The sequence below is a fragment of the Chelonia mydas genome, chromosome 27 (genome assembly GCF_015237465.2).
Source record: "Chelonia mydas isolate rCheMyd1 chromosome 27, rCheMyd1.pri.v2, whole genome shotgun sequence".
In the NCBI taxonomy this organism is placed as follows: domain Eukaryota; kingdom Metazoa; phylum Chordata; order Testudines; family Cheloniidae; genus Chelonia; species Chelonia mydas.
This window is the reverse complement of record NC_057860.1, coordinates 5,764,803-5,783,571: the sequence shown is the minus strand read 5'-3', so window position 1 is coordinate 5,783,571 and position 18,769 is coordinate 5,764,803. Positions and strand designations below refer to the sequence as shown.

General features: G+C 55.3%; 1 protein-coding gene across 2 annotated transcripts in view; it reads right to left on the bottom strand.

Moving 5' to 3' along the window:
• The window catches only part of ITGB3 (integrin subunit beta 3), a 43,633-nt gene that overhangs the window by 9,312 nt on the left and 15,552 nt on the right, over positions 1-18,769 (bottom strand). For both annotated transcript variants that reach the window (XM_037886877.2, XM_037886878.2), the window contains exons 3-11: positions 13,706-13,898; positions 10,226-10,478; positions 7,295-7,457; positions 6,620-6,781; positions 5,940-6,035; positions 5,208-5,297; positions 4,365-4,499; positions 3,445-3,874; positions 570-792 (exon numbers count right to left, since the gene is read on the bottom strand). In XM_037886877.2, the coding sequence (XP_037742805.1) occupies positions 570-792; positions 3,445-3,874; positions 4,365-4,499; positions 5,208-5,297; positions 5,940-6,035; positions 6,620-6,781; positions 7,295-7,457; positions 10,226-10,478; positions 13,706-13,898 (1,745 nt within the window). The remainder of the gene's footprint in view (positions 1-569; positions 793-3,444; positions 3,875-4,364; positions 4,500-5,207; positions 5,298-5,939; positions 6,036-6,619; positions 6,782-7,294; positions 7,458-10,225; positions 10,479-13,705; positions 13,899-18,769) is intronic.

Below are 18,769 nucleotides of genomic sequence, written 5' to 3'. Positions count from 1 at the left end.
CTATCCTATGTCCCTGCTTCCCAGCACCTCCATTCCCAGTGGGGATCCCCTGTGCTCCCCAATGGGGCCTGGCCCCTGACACGGCCACTGGTCTTGACCCTGCCTCCTGCCAAGCCCCTGAGTGCATGGGAGGCTTCCCGCAGGGATCCCAGGGAGGGGGACCCTGATTCTGACTCTCCCACAGAGGAGCGACCCTTTGCCCTGCATCCACCCTGATTTCACGCTGGAAGATCAGCTGCCTTTTGGCATCAGGGTCTCACAAACCTGCCTCCTCCCCGCCCCAGACTGCAGTCACAGCATCCCACAAAGTCTAGAGCTCAGCCTTCTTCTGGGGCAGACGCTTCCCATTGCGGTGCCACCGGGACCCATGCACTGAGCCCACGCCAGCTCCACCTGCTGAGATCCCTGCAGCCCGGACCCCAAGCGAGCACCACCAGGTGTGGGTGTAACTCTTGTCTGAGTTGGGTGCCGCCTCGGGCCCTGCCCCGCCTGTCAGCAGCAGTGTTCCCCGGCCAGGTCTAACCCCCTGGAATTACAGCAGCACCCTCCGCCCCCCCAGCCCCACTCACTTCTTGATGGTGCAGGCATCAGGGCAGGTGGGGCACTTCTCGCAGGTGTCCCCGTAGGAGCCGGCCTGGGTGCACTCGCATTTCCCGCACTGGCAGAGGCCGTGCCCGCTGCACACCAGGCCGTTGCCGGACATGCAGGTGTCGGTGCGGGTAGTGCAGTTGCAATAGTCCCCCATCCAGTCCGAGTCGCACAGGCAGTCCCCACAGCTGCACTGCCCGTGGCCTGCGGGCGAACGCAAGGGCGTCAGGAGTGACTGCAGGCCGCCCACCTAGGTTTCCCCCCCCAGCAGCTTTGCCACCTTATCCTGGCCTGCAGCACCCCATGCTAGTCCTGACTGGGGCAGCCACACCTGACGTCCCCTAATGTTGCGATGCATCTGTTAGCCTGGCCCTTTGTAAAACAAACCCCCCCACTGGGATCTGAACTCTGCAGCTCATTGCAAAGCTGCTTGGGACTCTGCCCCGGTCTGGTTCCCCTGGGATGGCGGGAGGCAGCGGTCAGGGAGCACCGAGTTTGGGCCACGGGGGTTTTCTCTGTCAGTTTGGAATGAGCCTAGAAAGCGAAAGAGACACTTGGCTGTAAATCCTGACTCTTGCTCATTTCCTCCCCTGAGCCCTAAGCCCGAGGGCCTCTCCTTGGGTAGGGCTGCTCCAGAAACAGACCCAGGTTCTCTGAACTGGGACTCGTGCTGCAAAACGGAGACCCAGGTTCAAATCCTCTCCGAGCCTGGGGCTCTGTGGCTCATGGGGTTTGGTTCTGGCCCCAAAGATCCCAGCAAACCTAGCTGGAGTGTTGGATCCACAGCAAAGCCAGCACAAGCCCCCCCCGGCTCCGGCCCGCATTGGAGCCCTGGGAAATTCTGCTGGTCGCTGCGGTTGGGAGCAGGACCGCAGCCCCTCAGTTAGGCTTTCCTTGGGAAAACTGTCCAGAGCTGCAGTTTCTGCTCAGCCCCGGGTGCAGCGTCGCTGCTGGACAGACTGAATGTGTCACTTTTTAGATTATGGCAAACTAGGGATGAGTCAGAGGAAAACTGGCCAGAAAGGCGTCAGGAGAGCTACGTGCAGGGAGCCCCAGGCTGGAAGAGCAGTGGGTCCGGTGGGTCAGGAAGGAGGGAGGACGGTTAAGCTGCGGGGGTGCAGACGTAGCCCGACAGGTGCCTGGGAGCTGGCACAAGGCATCCGGGAGAAGGACGTCGGTATAAACTTTCCTCTCGCCCCCATTTTAATTTCACAACAGGCACCAAGAGAGTGGGGAAGGTGGAGCAGTGTGAGATACGGACCAGACCCACCCATGAGCCTTTCAGCTGATCTCATTAACTTCTCGGCCCCTACTAGAGTGACTCCGGATTGACTCCAGATTCACAGCAGTGTGACTAAGAGCAGGCCCTCCATAGGCTGCCCCCCTGCCCACTGCCACCCTCTCCCCCGGAATGACAGACCCCTGTCTGGGTGATAAACCGCCCACTCACCTCCTTCCTCCCCATGGCTTGTTTGTTTGTTGGGTGTCATCAATTTGTCATCATCCTGATAACCAGCTTGGCCCCCTGTCTCTGATAACCAGCTTGGCCCCCTGTCTCAGGCCAAACATCCGGAGCCATTGCATTGCACAACAAGCAGGGAAGAGTGTGACGAACTGGCCCAGAGTGAATACAGTGGGGGGGCGGGGAGCCAGTCCTTCCAGCTGAGCACACTTATTGCTGTGAGTCACCGGGACACTCTCCCATTGCCCTGGAAGATCTGGAGGGCTCACTAGGGGAAAACAGGCCTGCCCCTCCCACCTGCATCGCAATAACTGCGGATAAGGAGGCCCGGAAGGGGGGGGGGGGGATTAGGCAATGCTGTGGTCAGAGCAGAAAGCAACAGAGGTGCTGGGTGTGCTAGGGACAGGAGCCCAGTGGGGAATCCGCCTCGGGGGGGCTCAGTTCAGCAAGGGGGGTGGGCAAACACTGGGTTGGGAAGGGGCGGAGCCAGCTCCCCGGGGCATTGTCTCCCCCACGCAGGGTGCTTCAGACACAGACCAGCCCCCAGGGACCTTATGGGAACCCCCAAGGTCTGCGCCCTAGGGCCCGGTGCCTGGGAAGGGGTAAGGCCTCTTGGGGGATCTGGGGACTTCCCTGAGTGCTGCTGGCTGCTGGGTCAAGTGGCTGCCCCCTCTCCTGCCACCTGGGCCCCCTGGGGATGTCATGGGTTTGAACCTGCTGATGGAATGGGCCAGGGCTCCTCTCGGCTGGGCGTGGTCGGGGGCTCTTTCTGGAGTGAGCTGTGTGTGCATCTCCCAGCGTTCAGGGAGCCTGCGCAGAGGGGAGCTGGGCAGGGGCTCGCTGGCCCCCTTTCAGGACATGCTGTTCTGAGGCAGGCCGTCCGCCTACTCCCTCCGTGAACTCTGCTCAGCTTTGCTTGGCTGCTTCCGTGAGAAGCTCCAAGGGAAATAAACAGATGTGGTGTTAACCCAGCTGGCTCAAGAAGGGGGAGCAAGGCGACTAGGGCCAGCCTGCCCTGCTGCAAGGGGTCTCCTCAGGCCTGCCATCCTCCTGCCATCTGCTCAGGTTAAGCCACTGAAATGCAGCCACCTCTGGGGTGGAACCTGGCAGCTGCTACACAGCACTGTACAACAACAGACATCCTGCATCCAACTGCACCTGGAATTTTAGGCAGTCCGTGTGGAATGACACAAGCTGGAGTACAATCAGCGTGAACCCCCCTTTTCCTTAGGGGAGCTGCCGTCAGATCTTGGATGACTCCCGGCATCTTAGACCCAGCACCGGCTCGGTGTTCATACAGATGGGGAGAGCACAGCCCAGGGAACTCCCCACCCCTCCGAGCTCCCCTTAGCAGGCCAGGGCCCGGGGGCTGGTGCTGGGGCGGCGCCACTCACCCGAGCACATCTCGCCCTTGAAGCGGACGCAGGAGAAGTCGTCGCACTCGCAGTACTTGCCGGTCACCTTGCCGAAGTCGCTGGTGTGGCAGACGCACTGGCCGCAGAGGCACTCGCCCCGCTGGCTGCACAGGGGCTGCCCCGCGCCGGGGCTGCAGTTGTCCTGCTGCGCGGGGCTGTACTCCTCCTCGGAGCACTCGCAGCGGGAGCCCAGCCGGCCCTGGTAGCAGCGGCAGACGCCGCACTCGAAGGTGCCGTTGCCCTGGTTGCAGGTGGGGCTGTCGGGCTCGGCGTGCTGCTGGCAGGCACAGTCGCAGTCGAAGTTCACCACCACCGTCAGGCTGTCCTTGAAGCCCACGGGCTTGATAGTGAAGGATTTCTGCCGCTGCTGGGGGCAGCCCCGCACCTTGGCTTCGATGCTGAAGCTCACCTGGGGAGGGAAGCGCCGGGGTTCGATTGAGGCAGGGCTGCTCCAAGCACAGCAGGGGCCACCTGGCTGCAAGGCCTGAGACCCAGAGCCGTCAGCCAGTCCCTTCCAGGCACGTTTGACCCGACGCTGCTTGGTGACATGGGGCAGCACAGGCTGGGGCGAGCCATTCGGAGAGAACCACAGGCTCAATGTAGCCTCCCCTTTTGTATTCGTCCCAGCAGAGCCCTGCCATGGAAGACATTACAAGCCTGTGACCTTCTCCCGCAGGGGCAGAGGCTGGGGAACGCGTCCAGGGCTGGGGCGTGGGATGATCCCAGAGTGCTGGGCCGGCTCCTGACAAAGCCCTGACTTGGATGATTTAGTTGGGGATTGGTCCTGCTTTGAGCAGGGGGTTGGACTAGATGACTTCCTGAGGTCCCCCCCTTCCAACCCTGATCTTCTATGACTCTATGATCTCCCTCCCAGCAGGCTGCCAGCTGGCAAGGCTCACCGTGTCTCCTATCTTGAGTCCCACGCAGGACTTGAGTCCCTGAATGACCTCGTCGTTGAGGCAGGTGGCGTTGAAGGAGAGGGACAGCTCCTCGGGCAGGTCTCGCACCTCCAGCTCCACCTTGGAGCGGATTTTCTGGAGGGAGGGAGGAACAGCGCACGCCCCGGATTTAGGAAAGGGCATCGAGAGGAGGCAGCCGAGCCCAGGGAGTGGGGAGCTCTCCCCAGTACCCAGCGCAGAGATGCAGGCCTGTGGAGACGCAGAGAGGGCCAGCCGGCTCCATCTCTCAGGAGTCACCAAGAAGCTGTCACATGGTGACAACTTTTCTCAGCTACCGCCCTGGGCTGGATCGGAACCGGTGACCTGCTAGGGAGAGAGGGAGGCTCTCCTAGAGCAGCGAGCTCAGCGCATGTCCCCGGGGTGCACTTGGGGAAAGGCTTGCTAGCCAAAGGTCCTTCCTCTGCCACCGAGACATCAACCAGAGGGCTGGCCTGTCTGCCGGGAGGAGGGGGAGAGACAGCTGCCAAGGGGAAGGGGACAAGGTGGGAAATGGAATGACCTCACTTCCTCTGTGCATCGCTAAGGCAGATGTTCACAGCTGGATCCGGGGAGCTCGGGGGGTGAGGCGGGGTTGCCAAAGTGCAGGTGCCTCTTTAAGGGCTGAGATCCTGTGGAAGCACCCCCCATTTTGCTCTGCTTCTGACACGGAGCTCCTCCCAAGTGAGGAGACCCCAGTAGGAACCCCCCAAAACTGCTGCAGGCAGCGGCCCTGGGAGATGCCCTAGGCTGCCCTGGGTTTGCCCAGGCGCCGTGGGCCATGGAGTCCCCGCTGCTCACACTCACCCCATAGGACTCCAGAATGAGCTGCAGGACGTTGCTGGAGTCTCTGGACAGGGTCCCCACAGTGGTGCCGGGAATCAGCTCGCTGTAGTTCTGGCAAGAAAACACACAGCATCCCGGATGCGCTAGGGAAGGGCAAGAGGGCGATGCCCAGGGCGACCGTGGCATGCCAGGGCTTCAGTACCAAGGCCTGGCGCAAAGCTCAGATCACTAGCTTTATGGAGCGTCGCTGCTCTCCTGGGGCATCAAGACGGCAATTGCCATGTGGCTCAAAGCTGTGCACCGGGACGGGGGTGGGTCAAACCTCGTGTTTGCAAACACAGGCAGTGTGAGGCCATGGCCAGAGCTCTGGCCTGGGAGCCAGGAGAGCTGGGCTCTGTTCCCGGCTCAGCCGCTGCCTTGCTGGGTGACTGGCCAGGCCATAAAACCTGAGACCGGAGCTGAGGGTCACTAAAGGCCCGGGAAGGGTTGCGAAAGGGTTTCTAGCCACTTGGGAGCAGATTGTGGGCAGACGCAGTGTCTGCTTTCATCAGCCATGGGTGGCTCTAGGCAGCCTGGCCCTGGGGGCTGCCTGCAAATGTCCTAGAGGCTCGGCTTACAGCTCCAGCTGTCCCGTGGGGTGGCCCTGGGTGTCCTGAGCTCTTCAGGTGCTGGGGAGGGGAGGGAGCTGCCATTGGGGGCGGAGCTTCCTAGGCTGTGGGCGGGGCATCCAGGATGCCAGCACGGAGCAGTCACCTTGTAGAGGCCGACCACGGTCTCCGTCACGGCAAAGATCAAGTTGATGTTTTTCTGGGAGAGTTTCTCAGTCATCAGGCCCAGCGAGGGATAGTCCTGGGGGGAGAAACGAGTTGTCAGGCCTTGGGGGCTGGTCCTTCCGCGGGCGCATCAGCTGCTGAGACATCTAATCCCCCCAGCCCCACCGCACAACACGTCTCTCCAGGCCCTGCCGGCCCGGCTTGTACTTCCCTCCCTGCCCCGGAGGCCTGTGTGGAGGTGGGAGCTCTGTCTGCCCTCAGCAGCCTGCACCTCCTCTTTCTGCCGTCCCATGCGGGGAGGGATGTCCCAATCCCATGGGCTGTTCCCCCGGGACACGGCTGGGGGAGCCCTGCAATCAGCACACATCCTCCCTTTACTGTCTTACAGAGGTGCACACACATGGACCATGAACATCCACATGTGTACACACAACTACACACACACACTCCTGCATTTACACATAGCTATCTGTGTGCTCTCGTGCGCAAGCCCCCCCTCCCCCCGCCATCTTATTATTTTGTTTACCTGCCTGCCGAATTCCCCAGGAACTCCCGTCCCGAACCTGTGTCCAGGTTTGCACGGAGGACCCAGGAAGTTTTCCCATATTCCATAGGGACCCACTTCCCTCCCCGCCCCCGCAGGCAGGGCCCTGCGTTTACCAGTGTAGTAGAGGCCGAGTAGAGATTATCCTTGCCAATGTGGCACTGCCCGTCATTGGGCTGGACGATCCCCGCCAGCCGCCCATCCAGAGCGATGTGGGTCTTGGCGTCTGTCGTGAAGACCAGCAGGTGACTAGCATCATTCCTCCAGCCGATCTTCTCCTGCAGCAAAACACAGGAGTGGGTTCCCAGTCTTTTCTATACCTTAGCACAGCTGGACAACCACGGAGGCCATCGTTACTGTTCCTGCCTGAGCTCTGGTAGCTGGAGCTCCCAGGGGTGACTAACGCCATGGGCAAGCCAGCAAGGAAGTATGGGCTACTCCTAAATGTGCGATATGATTAGGAAGGATGCAAATTAATAAGGGGGACACCCTGATGCTTCAGGGCATGAGCAGCACTGACTGCCTTGGGGTCAGGAAGAATTTCCCCTGATGGGCAGGTTATTCCATGGTCCAAGCTGGGGTTCCATGCCCCTTCCTCTGAAGCATCTGGCACCGGTCCCAGAGACTGTTCTGTTCTGAGCCAGCCTGCCAATTCCTATGTTCAGCGTTCAACCCCCTGCACCTCACACCTGCTCTTGATGCATGTCCCACTTGCCTCACCGCACTGCAAGATGCCCAACCTACAGCATCCCGCCTGGTGACCCTTCTCTGCCCCGGGCCAGAGTGCTTACGTCACAGACGGTCGCTTGGATGATGGCATCGAACCCCCCTTCGGGCGCGTCGCGGTTCCGTGAGACGCTCTGCTTGCGCACCTCCTCGTTGAAGCGGGTCACCTCGTCCGTGAGCGTCAGGACGTGTTTGTAGCCGAACATGGGCAGGCAAGTTTGGTCGATCCTGCGGGGAAGCAACCATGGAGAGGAGTCCTGTAGCTCCCCAAACACAGGGGAAGGTCGAGAGCGTGGACAGCGCAGCGCCCCTGCTGCCTAGCACGCACAGCGTCTTGCAGTGTCCTTACTGGTACAGTGATTTTCAACCAATTCTGTATCCCCCCCCCCCCATTCCATACTGGGACGCCTCTCCCAGCTAGCTGGGACTGCTCCCCTTTAGCAATAGGGGAACAGCAGGGTGTTAGAGACCCCCCCGGGGACACAGAGCAATCGAGCAGGGCAGCCGGCACAAGGCTGTGGAGGAAACTCCTGCAGGATCTTGGGACCAAACCTAATTGCGCTGCGCTCTGAGTGTAAGGCGCACTCTGCCTTTGCGAATATAAACACAGCACTTGTGATGTATTTAATCTACACAGAAAAATCCCCCTCGGTAGAGGAAAGGAGAAAGATCCAGCGACTGACAGATGCCAGTCACATGGCTTAATAACTTCTGGAAGATGCTCAGATACCACGGCGATGGACACGGATATAAGAACCTGAAGAGAAAAACAACAGCTGAGCTCGTCTGAGAATCAGGCCTCCCTTTGTGGGTAGAGAGTGCTTGAAAAGCTGGGCCTGAAAATTTTGGAAAATCTGGCACACACCATCTGCACGTTCGGCATCAACTCCCCATTGAGTGCATGCAGCTCCCTTTGGGGGATCTAAAACACCAGGATTGCCATGGTGTAACACAACGCCAGAGACATGGGCCCATCCCTGTAGGTTTTTAAACACCCATTGGCCGTAACATTTAAAAAATAAATAAATCACTGCAGGCTTCGTGACACTAAACCTTCATCTTCATTTTAAATCTTCTGTCATTTACAAAAGAAAATCAGACAAACCTCCCCGCCCCCCCCGCCATATATTTTTCCAGTAGGAAATTGGAGAAACAGTGAATTTCTTATACCTAGGTTACATAACTTATACCTAAGTTACATAACTCTAATAAATAGTAATGACACTTTACTCTTTTTTAGCCAGGCTGGAGCAGATCCAAAGTCTATCTAGCCCAGGATCCTTCCACACTGGCCAGAGCCAAATGCTTCAGAGGAAGTGATAAGAACTGTAAAGTAGCAGATGCGGGATAATCTCTTCCCTACATTAGGTGTCATCTTGGGCCGTAATATAGATTTGCTTCAGCCTTGAAGCACGAGATCTAATATCCCTTCCAAAATGTTGGTGGTTGTTAATTACAACAACTCTGGATCTTCTTGTTATCCATATGAATGTCCAGTCCCTTGTTCAGTCTTGTTAGGTTCTTGGCCTCCACAACTTCCTGTGGCAGAGAGTTCCACAGTCTATTAACACATAAGGTGAAAACGTCCTTTTTCCTGTCTTAAATTTCTCCTCTTCTCATTTCGCTGACTGTCCCCTTGTTCTTGTGTTAATTATCTTGCGGTCTCTCTTACTTAACGCCTCAGCTACTGTCACTTCTTGAGTCAGCTCCTGTATGCTACTTAAGACGAAGCCAAGACCAGCATCTCCTCTTGTGGGCTGTAGAGCTAGCTTTTCCAAGAAGACATCATTGAAAAGTGTCCAAAAACTGCTATTTCAAACTTTATCCTGTTGTGCTGCTTGACCACTAATAATAATAACTGACTCTTATCTAGTACTTTTCATCAGGAGAGCTCCAAGTATTTTACAAAGGAGTTCAGTATTATTACCATCTTAGAGATGGGAAACTGAGGCACAAGGAGGGGAAGGCAGGGCCCAAAATAGAGTCCCGGTTTTCTGAGTGTCAGTGCAGTACTCCATCCACTAGGCCACACATCAACCCTTCAATAACCCTCTGAGGTCAGCAATTTGGAAGAGTGGATAGAGCACTGGCTCAGGAGTCAGGACTCCTGGATTCTGTTCCTAGAGCTGTTAGTGACTCACTGTGTGGGTTTGTATAGTGCCCAGCACAAGAGAGCCCCATCTTGGCTGTGATCTCTAGACGTTTCTAGACGAAAACAATACGTCATCACAAATACTGTTCTATAAAACGGCAGCTTACTCCTGTAAGGTTGCTTGACAATCTATAGGTGAAAAATGATGTTGAAGTGTTTTATCCTCCTCCTTTTGCAGATGGGGACATGAGGGCCAGAAAAATGTAACCTTTTGCCCATGGTCCCACAGCCAGGGAGCAGCAGAACCCAGGAGCTGAGCTGTGTGTATGGCTGACTTTTCGGTTCAGTGGCAGAACCAAATAAAAAGAAAAAAGGGTTTCGGTGAACCAAAAATGTTGACAAAATTTCAGTTCAGCTTGAACGAAAAGTTTTGTTTGGTTTGTGTGTGTTTCTTTTTTAAAATAAAATTGAAATAAAATTCGAAACAAAAACCTTTAGATTTTTTTAGAATTCACCCCCCCCCCCCCGACTGAAATAACTTGCCAAATTTGCCACAAAGTCTTGAAGTATTTCAGTCAACCCCAATCTGCGTTTTCTGTTGATAAAATTTTTGCTCAAAAAGCTTCTCCCAGCACTTCCCAGGAGCCCTAGTTCCCTCTCTGAAACTATTAAACACAATGGGCCAGATCCTCAGCAGGCATGAATCAGCGAAGCTCCCTTGATTCACACCAGCTGAGGCTCTGCTGGAATGTCTCCCACTGACATCCTTGTGCCATAAAGCCAATTGGCTTTGTGCACCTATGACCTCAATGCCCATTTGAAGTCAATGCAAAGACTCCCATTGACTCCAGTGGGGGTTGGCTCAGGCCACCAGGGCTGCTGCTTCCTCTGGGCTGGGACTTACTCGTAGCACGGGTTGTCGATGGCTTCTTGCGGGGAGATGTACATGTACGGCGAGATGGGCTTGTCCACAAAGGCCCCGAAGCCGATCCGCAGGTTGCTGGTCAGCTTGCGCATCTCAGTGGCTAGCTTGGTGCCCAGGCTCTGGATGTTGTGGAGATCATCCTTCATGGAATTGGACAGGTCCATCAGGTAGTAGATGTCTACTGGGTAGTCCTCCACCTGGCGCACTTGGACGGAGAAGTTCCGGGAGTCATCTGAAAGGGAACACGGCAGCGGGGTTAGGAGCCGGTGTAGGAGATCTCCCATGGATCCCAGTGGGATGGAAGGAGGTTGAGCTGTCCAGGGTGTCGCAGCTCACAGACTCAGATGGAAGCTATGTGTTTGTCTCATTGGACAGGAGTCTTCTGCCCCATGGAGGGTCTCAGCCTGCTCTGGTGAGACAGACAAGGGTAAACACAAATGGGGGTAATACTGCAGGGCACAGTGCTTGGGATCAAACAGGAATGAATTCTGGGAAGTCCCATGGCCTGTGTTGTACAGGAAGCCAGACTAGATTATCGTAATCCCGTCTCATAATCTAAAATATATGCTGGTTTTATCCCATATGGGCAAAAGTGCAAGGAGCTTGCATGCATGGTCTAAGGCTCCCACATGGATATTGCAAGAGGGTCCTTAGCTAGGCATGATCCTTGCAATCGACCTCAAATAATTTGATCCTTGGGTGATAACGTCTATTATGGGCATGAGCAGGGATTGAACTGGGGACGAAAAGCATGTGCCTCTAACTGCGGTGACAGTGACAGTTTCCGTCAGGCATGTGATTCTGAATCTGAATGCAAAATGCGTGTCCGCCATGCGGCGTGACTGGTGCGCATGGTGTGTGCAAAGTCATGCTGTTCGGGGGCAGACAGAACCATCCCCTGGGCACAAACAGTTGTGGGGCATGCACTGAACATGCAGATAGCATGCTGCTCGCTTCTCTCAGCACAGAGCCTCTAGGTCTGAGCTGTGACTCACTCAGATCCTCACTGCTCCAGATAAAGAGCATTAGCCGCTGAGTTATCCCAGGGGTACAGGCAGAATGCAGACGCAGCCTCTCTGACTCTGATGGAAATTTTGATGGGGAACTTTCCTCCCAGGAGGCATTCAGAAACCCCCAAGGTGAGAGAAAGAACAAACCACACACGACAGATGTTAGTCATGTCACTTAGCCCGTGACTGCGAAGCGCTCAGGTGACAATGACGAGATACAAACCTGCATAGAATAGACGCAGCCTTTCCCCTTCCCGAGACCTAAACAGACCCTGACTGGACCCCTGCCAGCACTCAGTTCTTGATGGGCTCCTCCCAGCCGTTCAGAACCAGACTCCTGGCGGTAAGTGAGCGGACGGGTTCATCTTTCCCCGCGAAAGGAGAGGAGACATCGTGTGATGTGCTGATGATTTTCAGGCTGGCAGGGGCGGGTCCCACAGCTCTGTGCGGTGCGAACTGCTTACCTACAGCAACGGCTCCTCAGCTCCGAACTCCTTCCCTATGGCGGCTAGCACTTGAGTTGAGCCTTTCACCCTCAGCTCAGTGCCCCAGGCTGTAGGGAGCCCTCAGACTCTCCTCTTGCCAAAGAAATATTCCTTCTCTCCCACCCTCGTGCACTTTCTGGCTTGGTAAAAGACACCCAGAATGCATCACTTAGCGGCCCCATGGATGGGCTACCAAAGGACCATAAGGAGTTTCCCAAGCATCTTCCTCCCTGAAGCGGTGGGATGGGAGGGGTGCCAGGACTTTAGGAAGTTGGGGGTTAATTATAACATGGATAAGAGTATTCACGTTCGGGGACTCAACTCTTTTCCAGACATTTGGCCCAAGTCACCTATGGCCTGTTCACCTGTCTCCTCCCTGCTGGGGTTGCCAATTTTGGTTGGATGTATTCCTGGAGGTTTCATCAAATGACATAATCATTAATTAAAGATTCATCTTTAATTCCTGGAGACTCCTGGACAATCCTGGAAGGTTGGCTACCATACTCCCTGCAGATTTTGGTGGAACAGGCGTAGCTTGCCAGCCCCCAAAGAAATAGGATAGGAGACTACTTGGCTGCCCAAAGAGGACTAGGAAAAGGAAGAGGACGGCCAGGTTCACCTGATGGGAATGGGGATAAAAGGTGGCTGCCCCCCGCACTGGGAAGGTGGCTCGAGGGGGTCCCAGGGGCTGTTGCAGGGAGTAGATCCAATGCAGAATCGCACGGTGAGAACGGAGGTTTCAAAATGCCCATGTGGATAAGATTCTTAGTCATGGCTCAGAATAGTTCCCAGGTACTCAGAACCCCAGGCCCCACAATAAGCAACACACAAGACCTCACGGACTTGGCTGCAGTCCAGGGTAAGCAAACCCAGGCCTCCAGAATAGCGTCTCATTAATAAGGGAGGGCTCACAGGTACACAGGACATGGCCCAATGAGTCAGGAAACCTGGGCTGTCGTTTCAGTTCTTCCCCTGACCCTGTCGTGTGACCTTGGGCAAGTCCCTTCATGCCTGTTTCCTGGGCTGTCTCTGACGCTGCGTATTACGCGGTCTAGCACAAGGGGGCCCTGAGCTCAGCTGAGGTCTGTGTGGCGTGCGAGTTGGTTTCGAAGGCATTTCACCAGGGCTGCAATTAGCATGCTGTATGTATGTTAGATACAGACCCCGTGCGTATGAAACACAAAACACAGCCCTACATTAGGCTGCTCTCCACCACATCAGGCGAGGGGTAACATCTTCTAAAGCACCCCGTTGAATTAGGAGCCTACCAACTTTCAGTTCAATTGACCTGGGCAAGTCACGTCCCTGCTTTATGCCTCAGTTTCCCCGTCTGTTAAATGGGGATAACGATACTGACATCCTTTGTCAAGCGCTTGGAGATGAAAAGTGCCATGCAGGTGCTAGGCTTTATTATGATGATGTCAGTTAGACTTAAGCCCCCAAGCACATAAGTGGCTTTTGAAATTGGGACTTCGGCACCTAGGTCACTGAAGTGCTTTTGAAAATTGTATCCTGTAACTAGTCTGGCATCGAGTCACAGGTCCAGTCTCAAGGCCTTAACAGCTCACCTGGCCTACAGCATATCACCTGGCCTGCAGGGTTAATCCATTGATTTGATTGGGGATTGGTTCTGCTTTGAGCAGGGGGTTGGACTAGATGACCTCCTGAGGTCCCTTCCAACCCTGATATTCTATGATTCTATGATTAACATTGGGTTCCTGTAACAAAGACACCACCTTCCTGATTGTAAAGCTACAGGATTGGATGTTGCTCTATGTATGTAACCTACACTCACTCGTGTGCTACTCTGTCCCTCTCTCGTGGTGGCTGGGCCATGTACAGAGGCTGATGAAGCTACTACCAGCCAAGAGACCTGCTTCTGTTAGCCCAGACAGCAGAGGCTCATGGTTTGAGAGCCAGAGGTTTCAGGTTCAACCCCAACAGGGTTTTTTTTTGGCTCCTACCTGGCCGCAGGTGCAGTTCAATTTTCTGAGGGCTCATTTGAGTGGTGACGGTCTGTCCAGAGCCGGTGTTACTGAGTGGCTTGTCCTCTAGGATTTCCATGCTGCTGACCGGGTACTCGATGAAATCCTGCGTGCAGCCATTTTGGAGGAGGTTCTTTTTCAGGTCGCAGCGAGGGGTTCCCTGCCCCAAGCCCTGTGGGCAAGAAGGCGGAGATAGAAGCAAAGTCCCAATGCGGCTGACTGGGATTAGGCCAGAAATAGGGGCAGTGGATCAGGCGCTGTTGGGAGCGGGGCTGTGGCGCTGAAACTCCTTAGCACAGAGCCTGGGACGAACCCGGGCTGGATGGCCAGCAGGATGCAATATAGGGGCCTCTCCTCACTGAGGACAGCAGGAGAACAGGTGGGGAGCCAGTGACAGGATGGGAGGCATAGCAATACATAGACCCAGAGGTAACCAATCCCCCACTCCAGCTCAGCACCCGTTCAGGCTCGAGTTTCAGAGGTAACCAACAGACCCAGAGGTAACCAACCCCCCACTCCAGCTCAGCACCCGTTCAGGCTCGAGTTTCAGAGGTAATCAATAGACCCAGAGGGAACCAATCCCCCACTCCAGCTCAGCACCCGTTCAGGCTCGAATTTCAGAGGTAACCAACAGACCCAGAGGTAACCAATCCCCCACTCCAGCTCAGCACCCGTTCAAGCACGCATTGAAGTGGCTCGAGTTTCAGAGGTGCTCAGCCTGGGGCAGGGCCCTTAGTAAGTGTAACTATTGCCCTGGCCTCTGGCTGGCCCCACAGCCAACAACAGCGTGCTCCTTGTGGGGTGCAAAGGGAGCAGCTCCTTTAGCTTGGGTGGTAAAGGCCAGTGCTTTTGATGCAGAAGATTCCCAGGTTCAAGCCCTACAGGTGCCCATGGGGTATGCAGGTGTGGAAACCTCCGGCTCCCGTGGGCTTGGGACAATAGTCTTTAGCTGCTGGCAAAGGTTTCCTGAGTGAATTTGACTCTGCTTTGCCCCTTAGGAATCACCAGAGCAGACCCAATGTCCATCGAGCCCAGATCCTGTCTCCCTCAGTGGCCAACACCACCAGTTGCTTCTGAGGAAGAAACTCTGTGGGAGGCAGTTACGGGCGAACACACCCCTAGAGAAATTTGTTCCTGATCCCCAGTAATTAGAAGGCCTGGAGCAGGATGGTTTAAAACCCTTGTCACACCAGGGCTAAGATGGAAGGACCCAGGAGGGCTGCTGGCTCAGACCTTTCTCTGCAGACACTTTGCAAACAGCGACTAGGTTTGCTGGGAGAGGGTGAGATGCAGCCCAGGCACTGACAGAAGGTGGGGACTGCGCAGCCAAATGGGATTCTGACCTTTCCATGCCCTGACTTCCCCGAGTCATGGGGGCAGCAGGGTGCAAAGCCTGGAGCTCTGCCGAAGGGAGGGTTTCCAAAGTTGCAGGGAAGTAACAGCCCCACTGCTAGAAATTCATCCCGAATAAGAAGCCAGCTGGTTGTGGGACAGCCTGTCACATTGACGAGGTTAATTCCTGGATGAGGAAACCACAGACTTATCTACTCACTCCAGCCTCCTGCAGGAGGAACAGAGCACCAAAAAAGGAGTAAAAGAACCGAAAGAGCGAGAGCTGAAACAGCAAGAGCTGGAGGAGATGCTGTCAGCCACCCTGCAGGGACCAGAAACTTAAATGGCAAAGTCACTGTGTATCTCCAGGCCCCTTGGGCATTTCTGAGAAACCTGCCTGGCCCTTTCCCCCGGGGCCAGTTTCTAATCTGCCTAGGGCTGGTGCTGCCAGCTTCCCCAACACGCTGTCTCTGGGGGGAGGTCGTTTCTCAGGTAGGCAAATACGTAATAATTGAACTCCTGCCATCGGCTGTCCATGAACTGGCTAGAGACAAAGGCCAAGATTTTCAAATTACATTGGCACCTAAACACCATCAGGGCTCTGTTGTGCTGGGGCGGTACAACTCTAGAGCGTGGGCTTGTCTACACATGGAAATTAATTCAGAATAAGGTGGGGGGGGGTGACTTTAAAGCAGATTAACTATCTCTGATTAACGCCAGGTATGGACGCTCTTATTCCAGATTCGCTTAGTCTGCTTCCTGGAGTTAATCCAGAGTAGCTATTCTGGAATAACTCCGCATTGAATAAAGCCTAAGAGCCAATCCCGGCCACAAAGAATTTATGGTCTAAACAGACAAAGGCTGGGAGAGAGAGCAAGAGGCGAAGTGACTGGCACAAAGTCACACGGCAGGTCTGTGGAGAGCCAGGAATAAAACCCAGGTCTCCCAGGTCCCAGTGCAGCACCTCTACCCACTGGGCAGCGCTGCCCCTCTTTCACCCCCCCCATTCTGAAAATCAGAGCCTCTTTGATCACCGTGATGCTTGCAGGCATCCCATTATTCCTCAGCTTGTATATTACATAGAATCATAGACTATCAGGGTTGGAAGGGACCTCAGGAGGTCATCGAGTCCAACCACCTGCTCAAAGCAGGACCAATCCCCAACTAAATCATCCCAGCCAGGGCTTTGTCAAGCCTGACCTTAAAAACTTCTAAGGAAGGAGATTCCACCACCCCTCCCTTCCTTCCCCCAGCCCTTTGCTTTGTCTAGTTGGACTGTTGGCTCTCTGGCTCTATCGGACCAGGGCCCTCGCCTCAGCTGGGCCCTGGGGTGGTACCGTAATCCAAACCACAACATATGCAAACACAATGTCTGTTCCTGTATCATGCCCTCCTACCTCCCTGTGGGTTTATTCCCCTGCTGTTCATTGTCTAAGCCCCAGAGGGAGAACTCTCTGGGGCAGCCGCTTTTGTGTTATTTGTCTGGACTGTGCCTAGTCTTACTGAGACAGAGGTCAGTAACAGTCCTCACAGCATTATCCTAAAGCTACTGTGTGTGTCTCTCTCTGCTTCACAGTCATGCTTCCGCTAAGAATCTCTTCCAGCGTCCCTCTACCTGGCTTCCTGTTACACATTTAAAGTCATACGACATGGATCCCCCTAAATCCAAAGTCTCTAGTCCATCTGCATCTCCTGATTCCTCCTTCGCGCCAGCGTCTGGCTCCGCTGACGGCTGGGGAGTGATGCTTGGTTTAAACTGGTGTCACAGAGATCAGAATCTGGCCCTGTGTTTCTAGAACAGGCAGAACCCAAACCGGAGCTCTGGGACACCTCAGCACTGGGGGGTTTCGAATGCCGAATCCAAAACCTTCCCGGCGCTGGAGGTGGTTAGAGTCAGCTCGTTACAAAGACAGATTCCAGCTGCGAAGTGGGATCTGAAAGGGCCCAGGAGAAGGGACTATCTTTTGTTTGGATCAAATGAGTGGAAGGATACAAATGGCGTTGTGAGGCAGGCCTCGCTGGCAGTGACTGCGTTACTGGCCTGGCTTCCCCCCCAGCAGGGCCGATAGCCGCGAAAGGCAGGAGCAGCGAGCTCCCTCCTTTGAGGGCCTCCGTTTCTCAGCTCTCCGCTTAGGCTTCCTGCTGTCAGTCACTGGCCAGATGGCATCCGACTCTGCTCCATATTAGCGACTACATGGCCAGCCACGCCAGATGACCGGGGCTGCTGGGCCTTGATAACTTGCTGCCCGGCAGTGGGCTAGGAGTCCTGGGTTCTATTCCTGGCTTTGCCACCGACTTGCTGCGTAACCACAGGCAAGTCACCCGGCCCCTCCCTCTGCCTCCGTTTCCTCATCTGCAAAACAGGGATAGTATTTACCTCCTTCACTGGGTGGCTGAGAGGCCCAGTCACTAACTTTGTACAGTGCTTTTGGGGTGGCTGCCATCTCGGCTGATGGACCGCGGCCCCCAAGAGCTCAACACCGGAGCTCCTACCTCTTGAGTCAAAGGTTGCCTGACTGGGGCTGTCCCAGCCTCAGCTCCTCTGCAGATCAGGGATGGAGGGGGAGAGGTAACATTCACTCCCTGGGATGGATCCTTGCTACAGGTGTCTGGGTCCCATGCTGTGTTCCCCATCCTAGCCCGTCAAAACCAGAGCAAGCCCCTGGCTAGGGATACTCTGCCATGACACTAATGCCGGACTTAATAACATTGCTGGCCAGACAACACGCGCTGGGCCCCCACAAGTCCTATGGAGTTCACAGGGAATCGTTCAGAACCTGTCAGGATCAGAAGTTTTAGACACACTGCTCGAGAGGGGGTGCTCTTCCCCTGAGACTGCAAGTTAATGCCAAGCAGCCCTCCAACACCCCCTTCACAGGGCTCAGAAGAACCATCAGCTGGTAATTAGCTTTGGCTGCTAACGACCAGGGTTCGTTTTAGACTCATAGACTTTAAGGCCAGAAGGGACCCTCATGATCATCTAGTCTGACCTCGTACACGTTACAGGCCACAGAACCTCACCCGCCCACCCCTGTAAGAGACCCCTAACCTCCGGCACTTACTGAAGCCCTCACATCATGATTTAAAGACTTCGAGTTACAGAGAATCCACCGTTTACCCTAGTTTAAACCTGCCAGTGACCTGTGTCCAAGAAGAAGATGAACCCCCCACCAGGATCTCTGCCCATCAGACCTGGGGGGAAATTCCTTCCCAATCCCAAATATGGTGATTAGCTGGACTCTGAGCACATGGGCAAGATCCCGCAGCCAGACACCTGGGAAAGAATCTCTATGGTAACTCGGAGCCCCCGTCCAGTGTCCTATCACCCGGCCATTGGACATATTTGCTGCTAGCAGTCCCGGTTTTGAACTGGCAAGCTAGCAAGGGAGAAATCAACATGCCACTGGGCTACCAAGCCCTCCCATCCCTGAGTCCTAATAACAAGCAGGGCTGCGTAGAGCCTTCCTTAGGTCTCTGCAGCCTCTGGAGGTCCCGCTGCCAGCCCACAGCTCGGGCACTTTGCTAATGCTTGTGACTAGGTTACGGACACGGTGCCAGTGGAAAGCAGCTGAATCCAGGCAAGCTGGGCTGCACAGGTCACGCTGTTCTGTAGCTGCATAGCCATGGTGACTGGCTGGGACATCACTGCCTTCCGTAGTGCTCTGGGCTAATTGAAAGCCACATGTTCTTATGGGCAGGGCCCCAATTTGG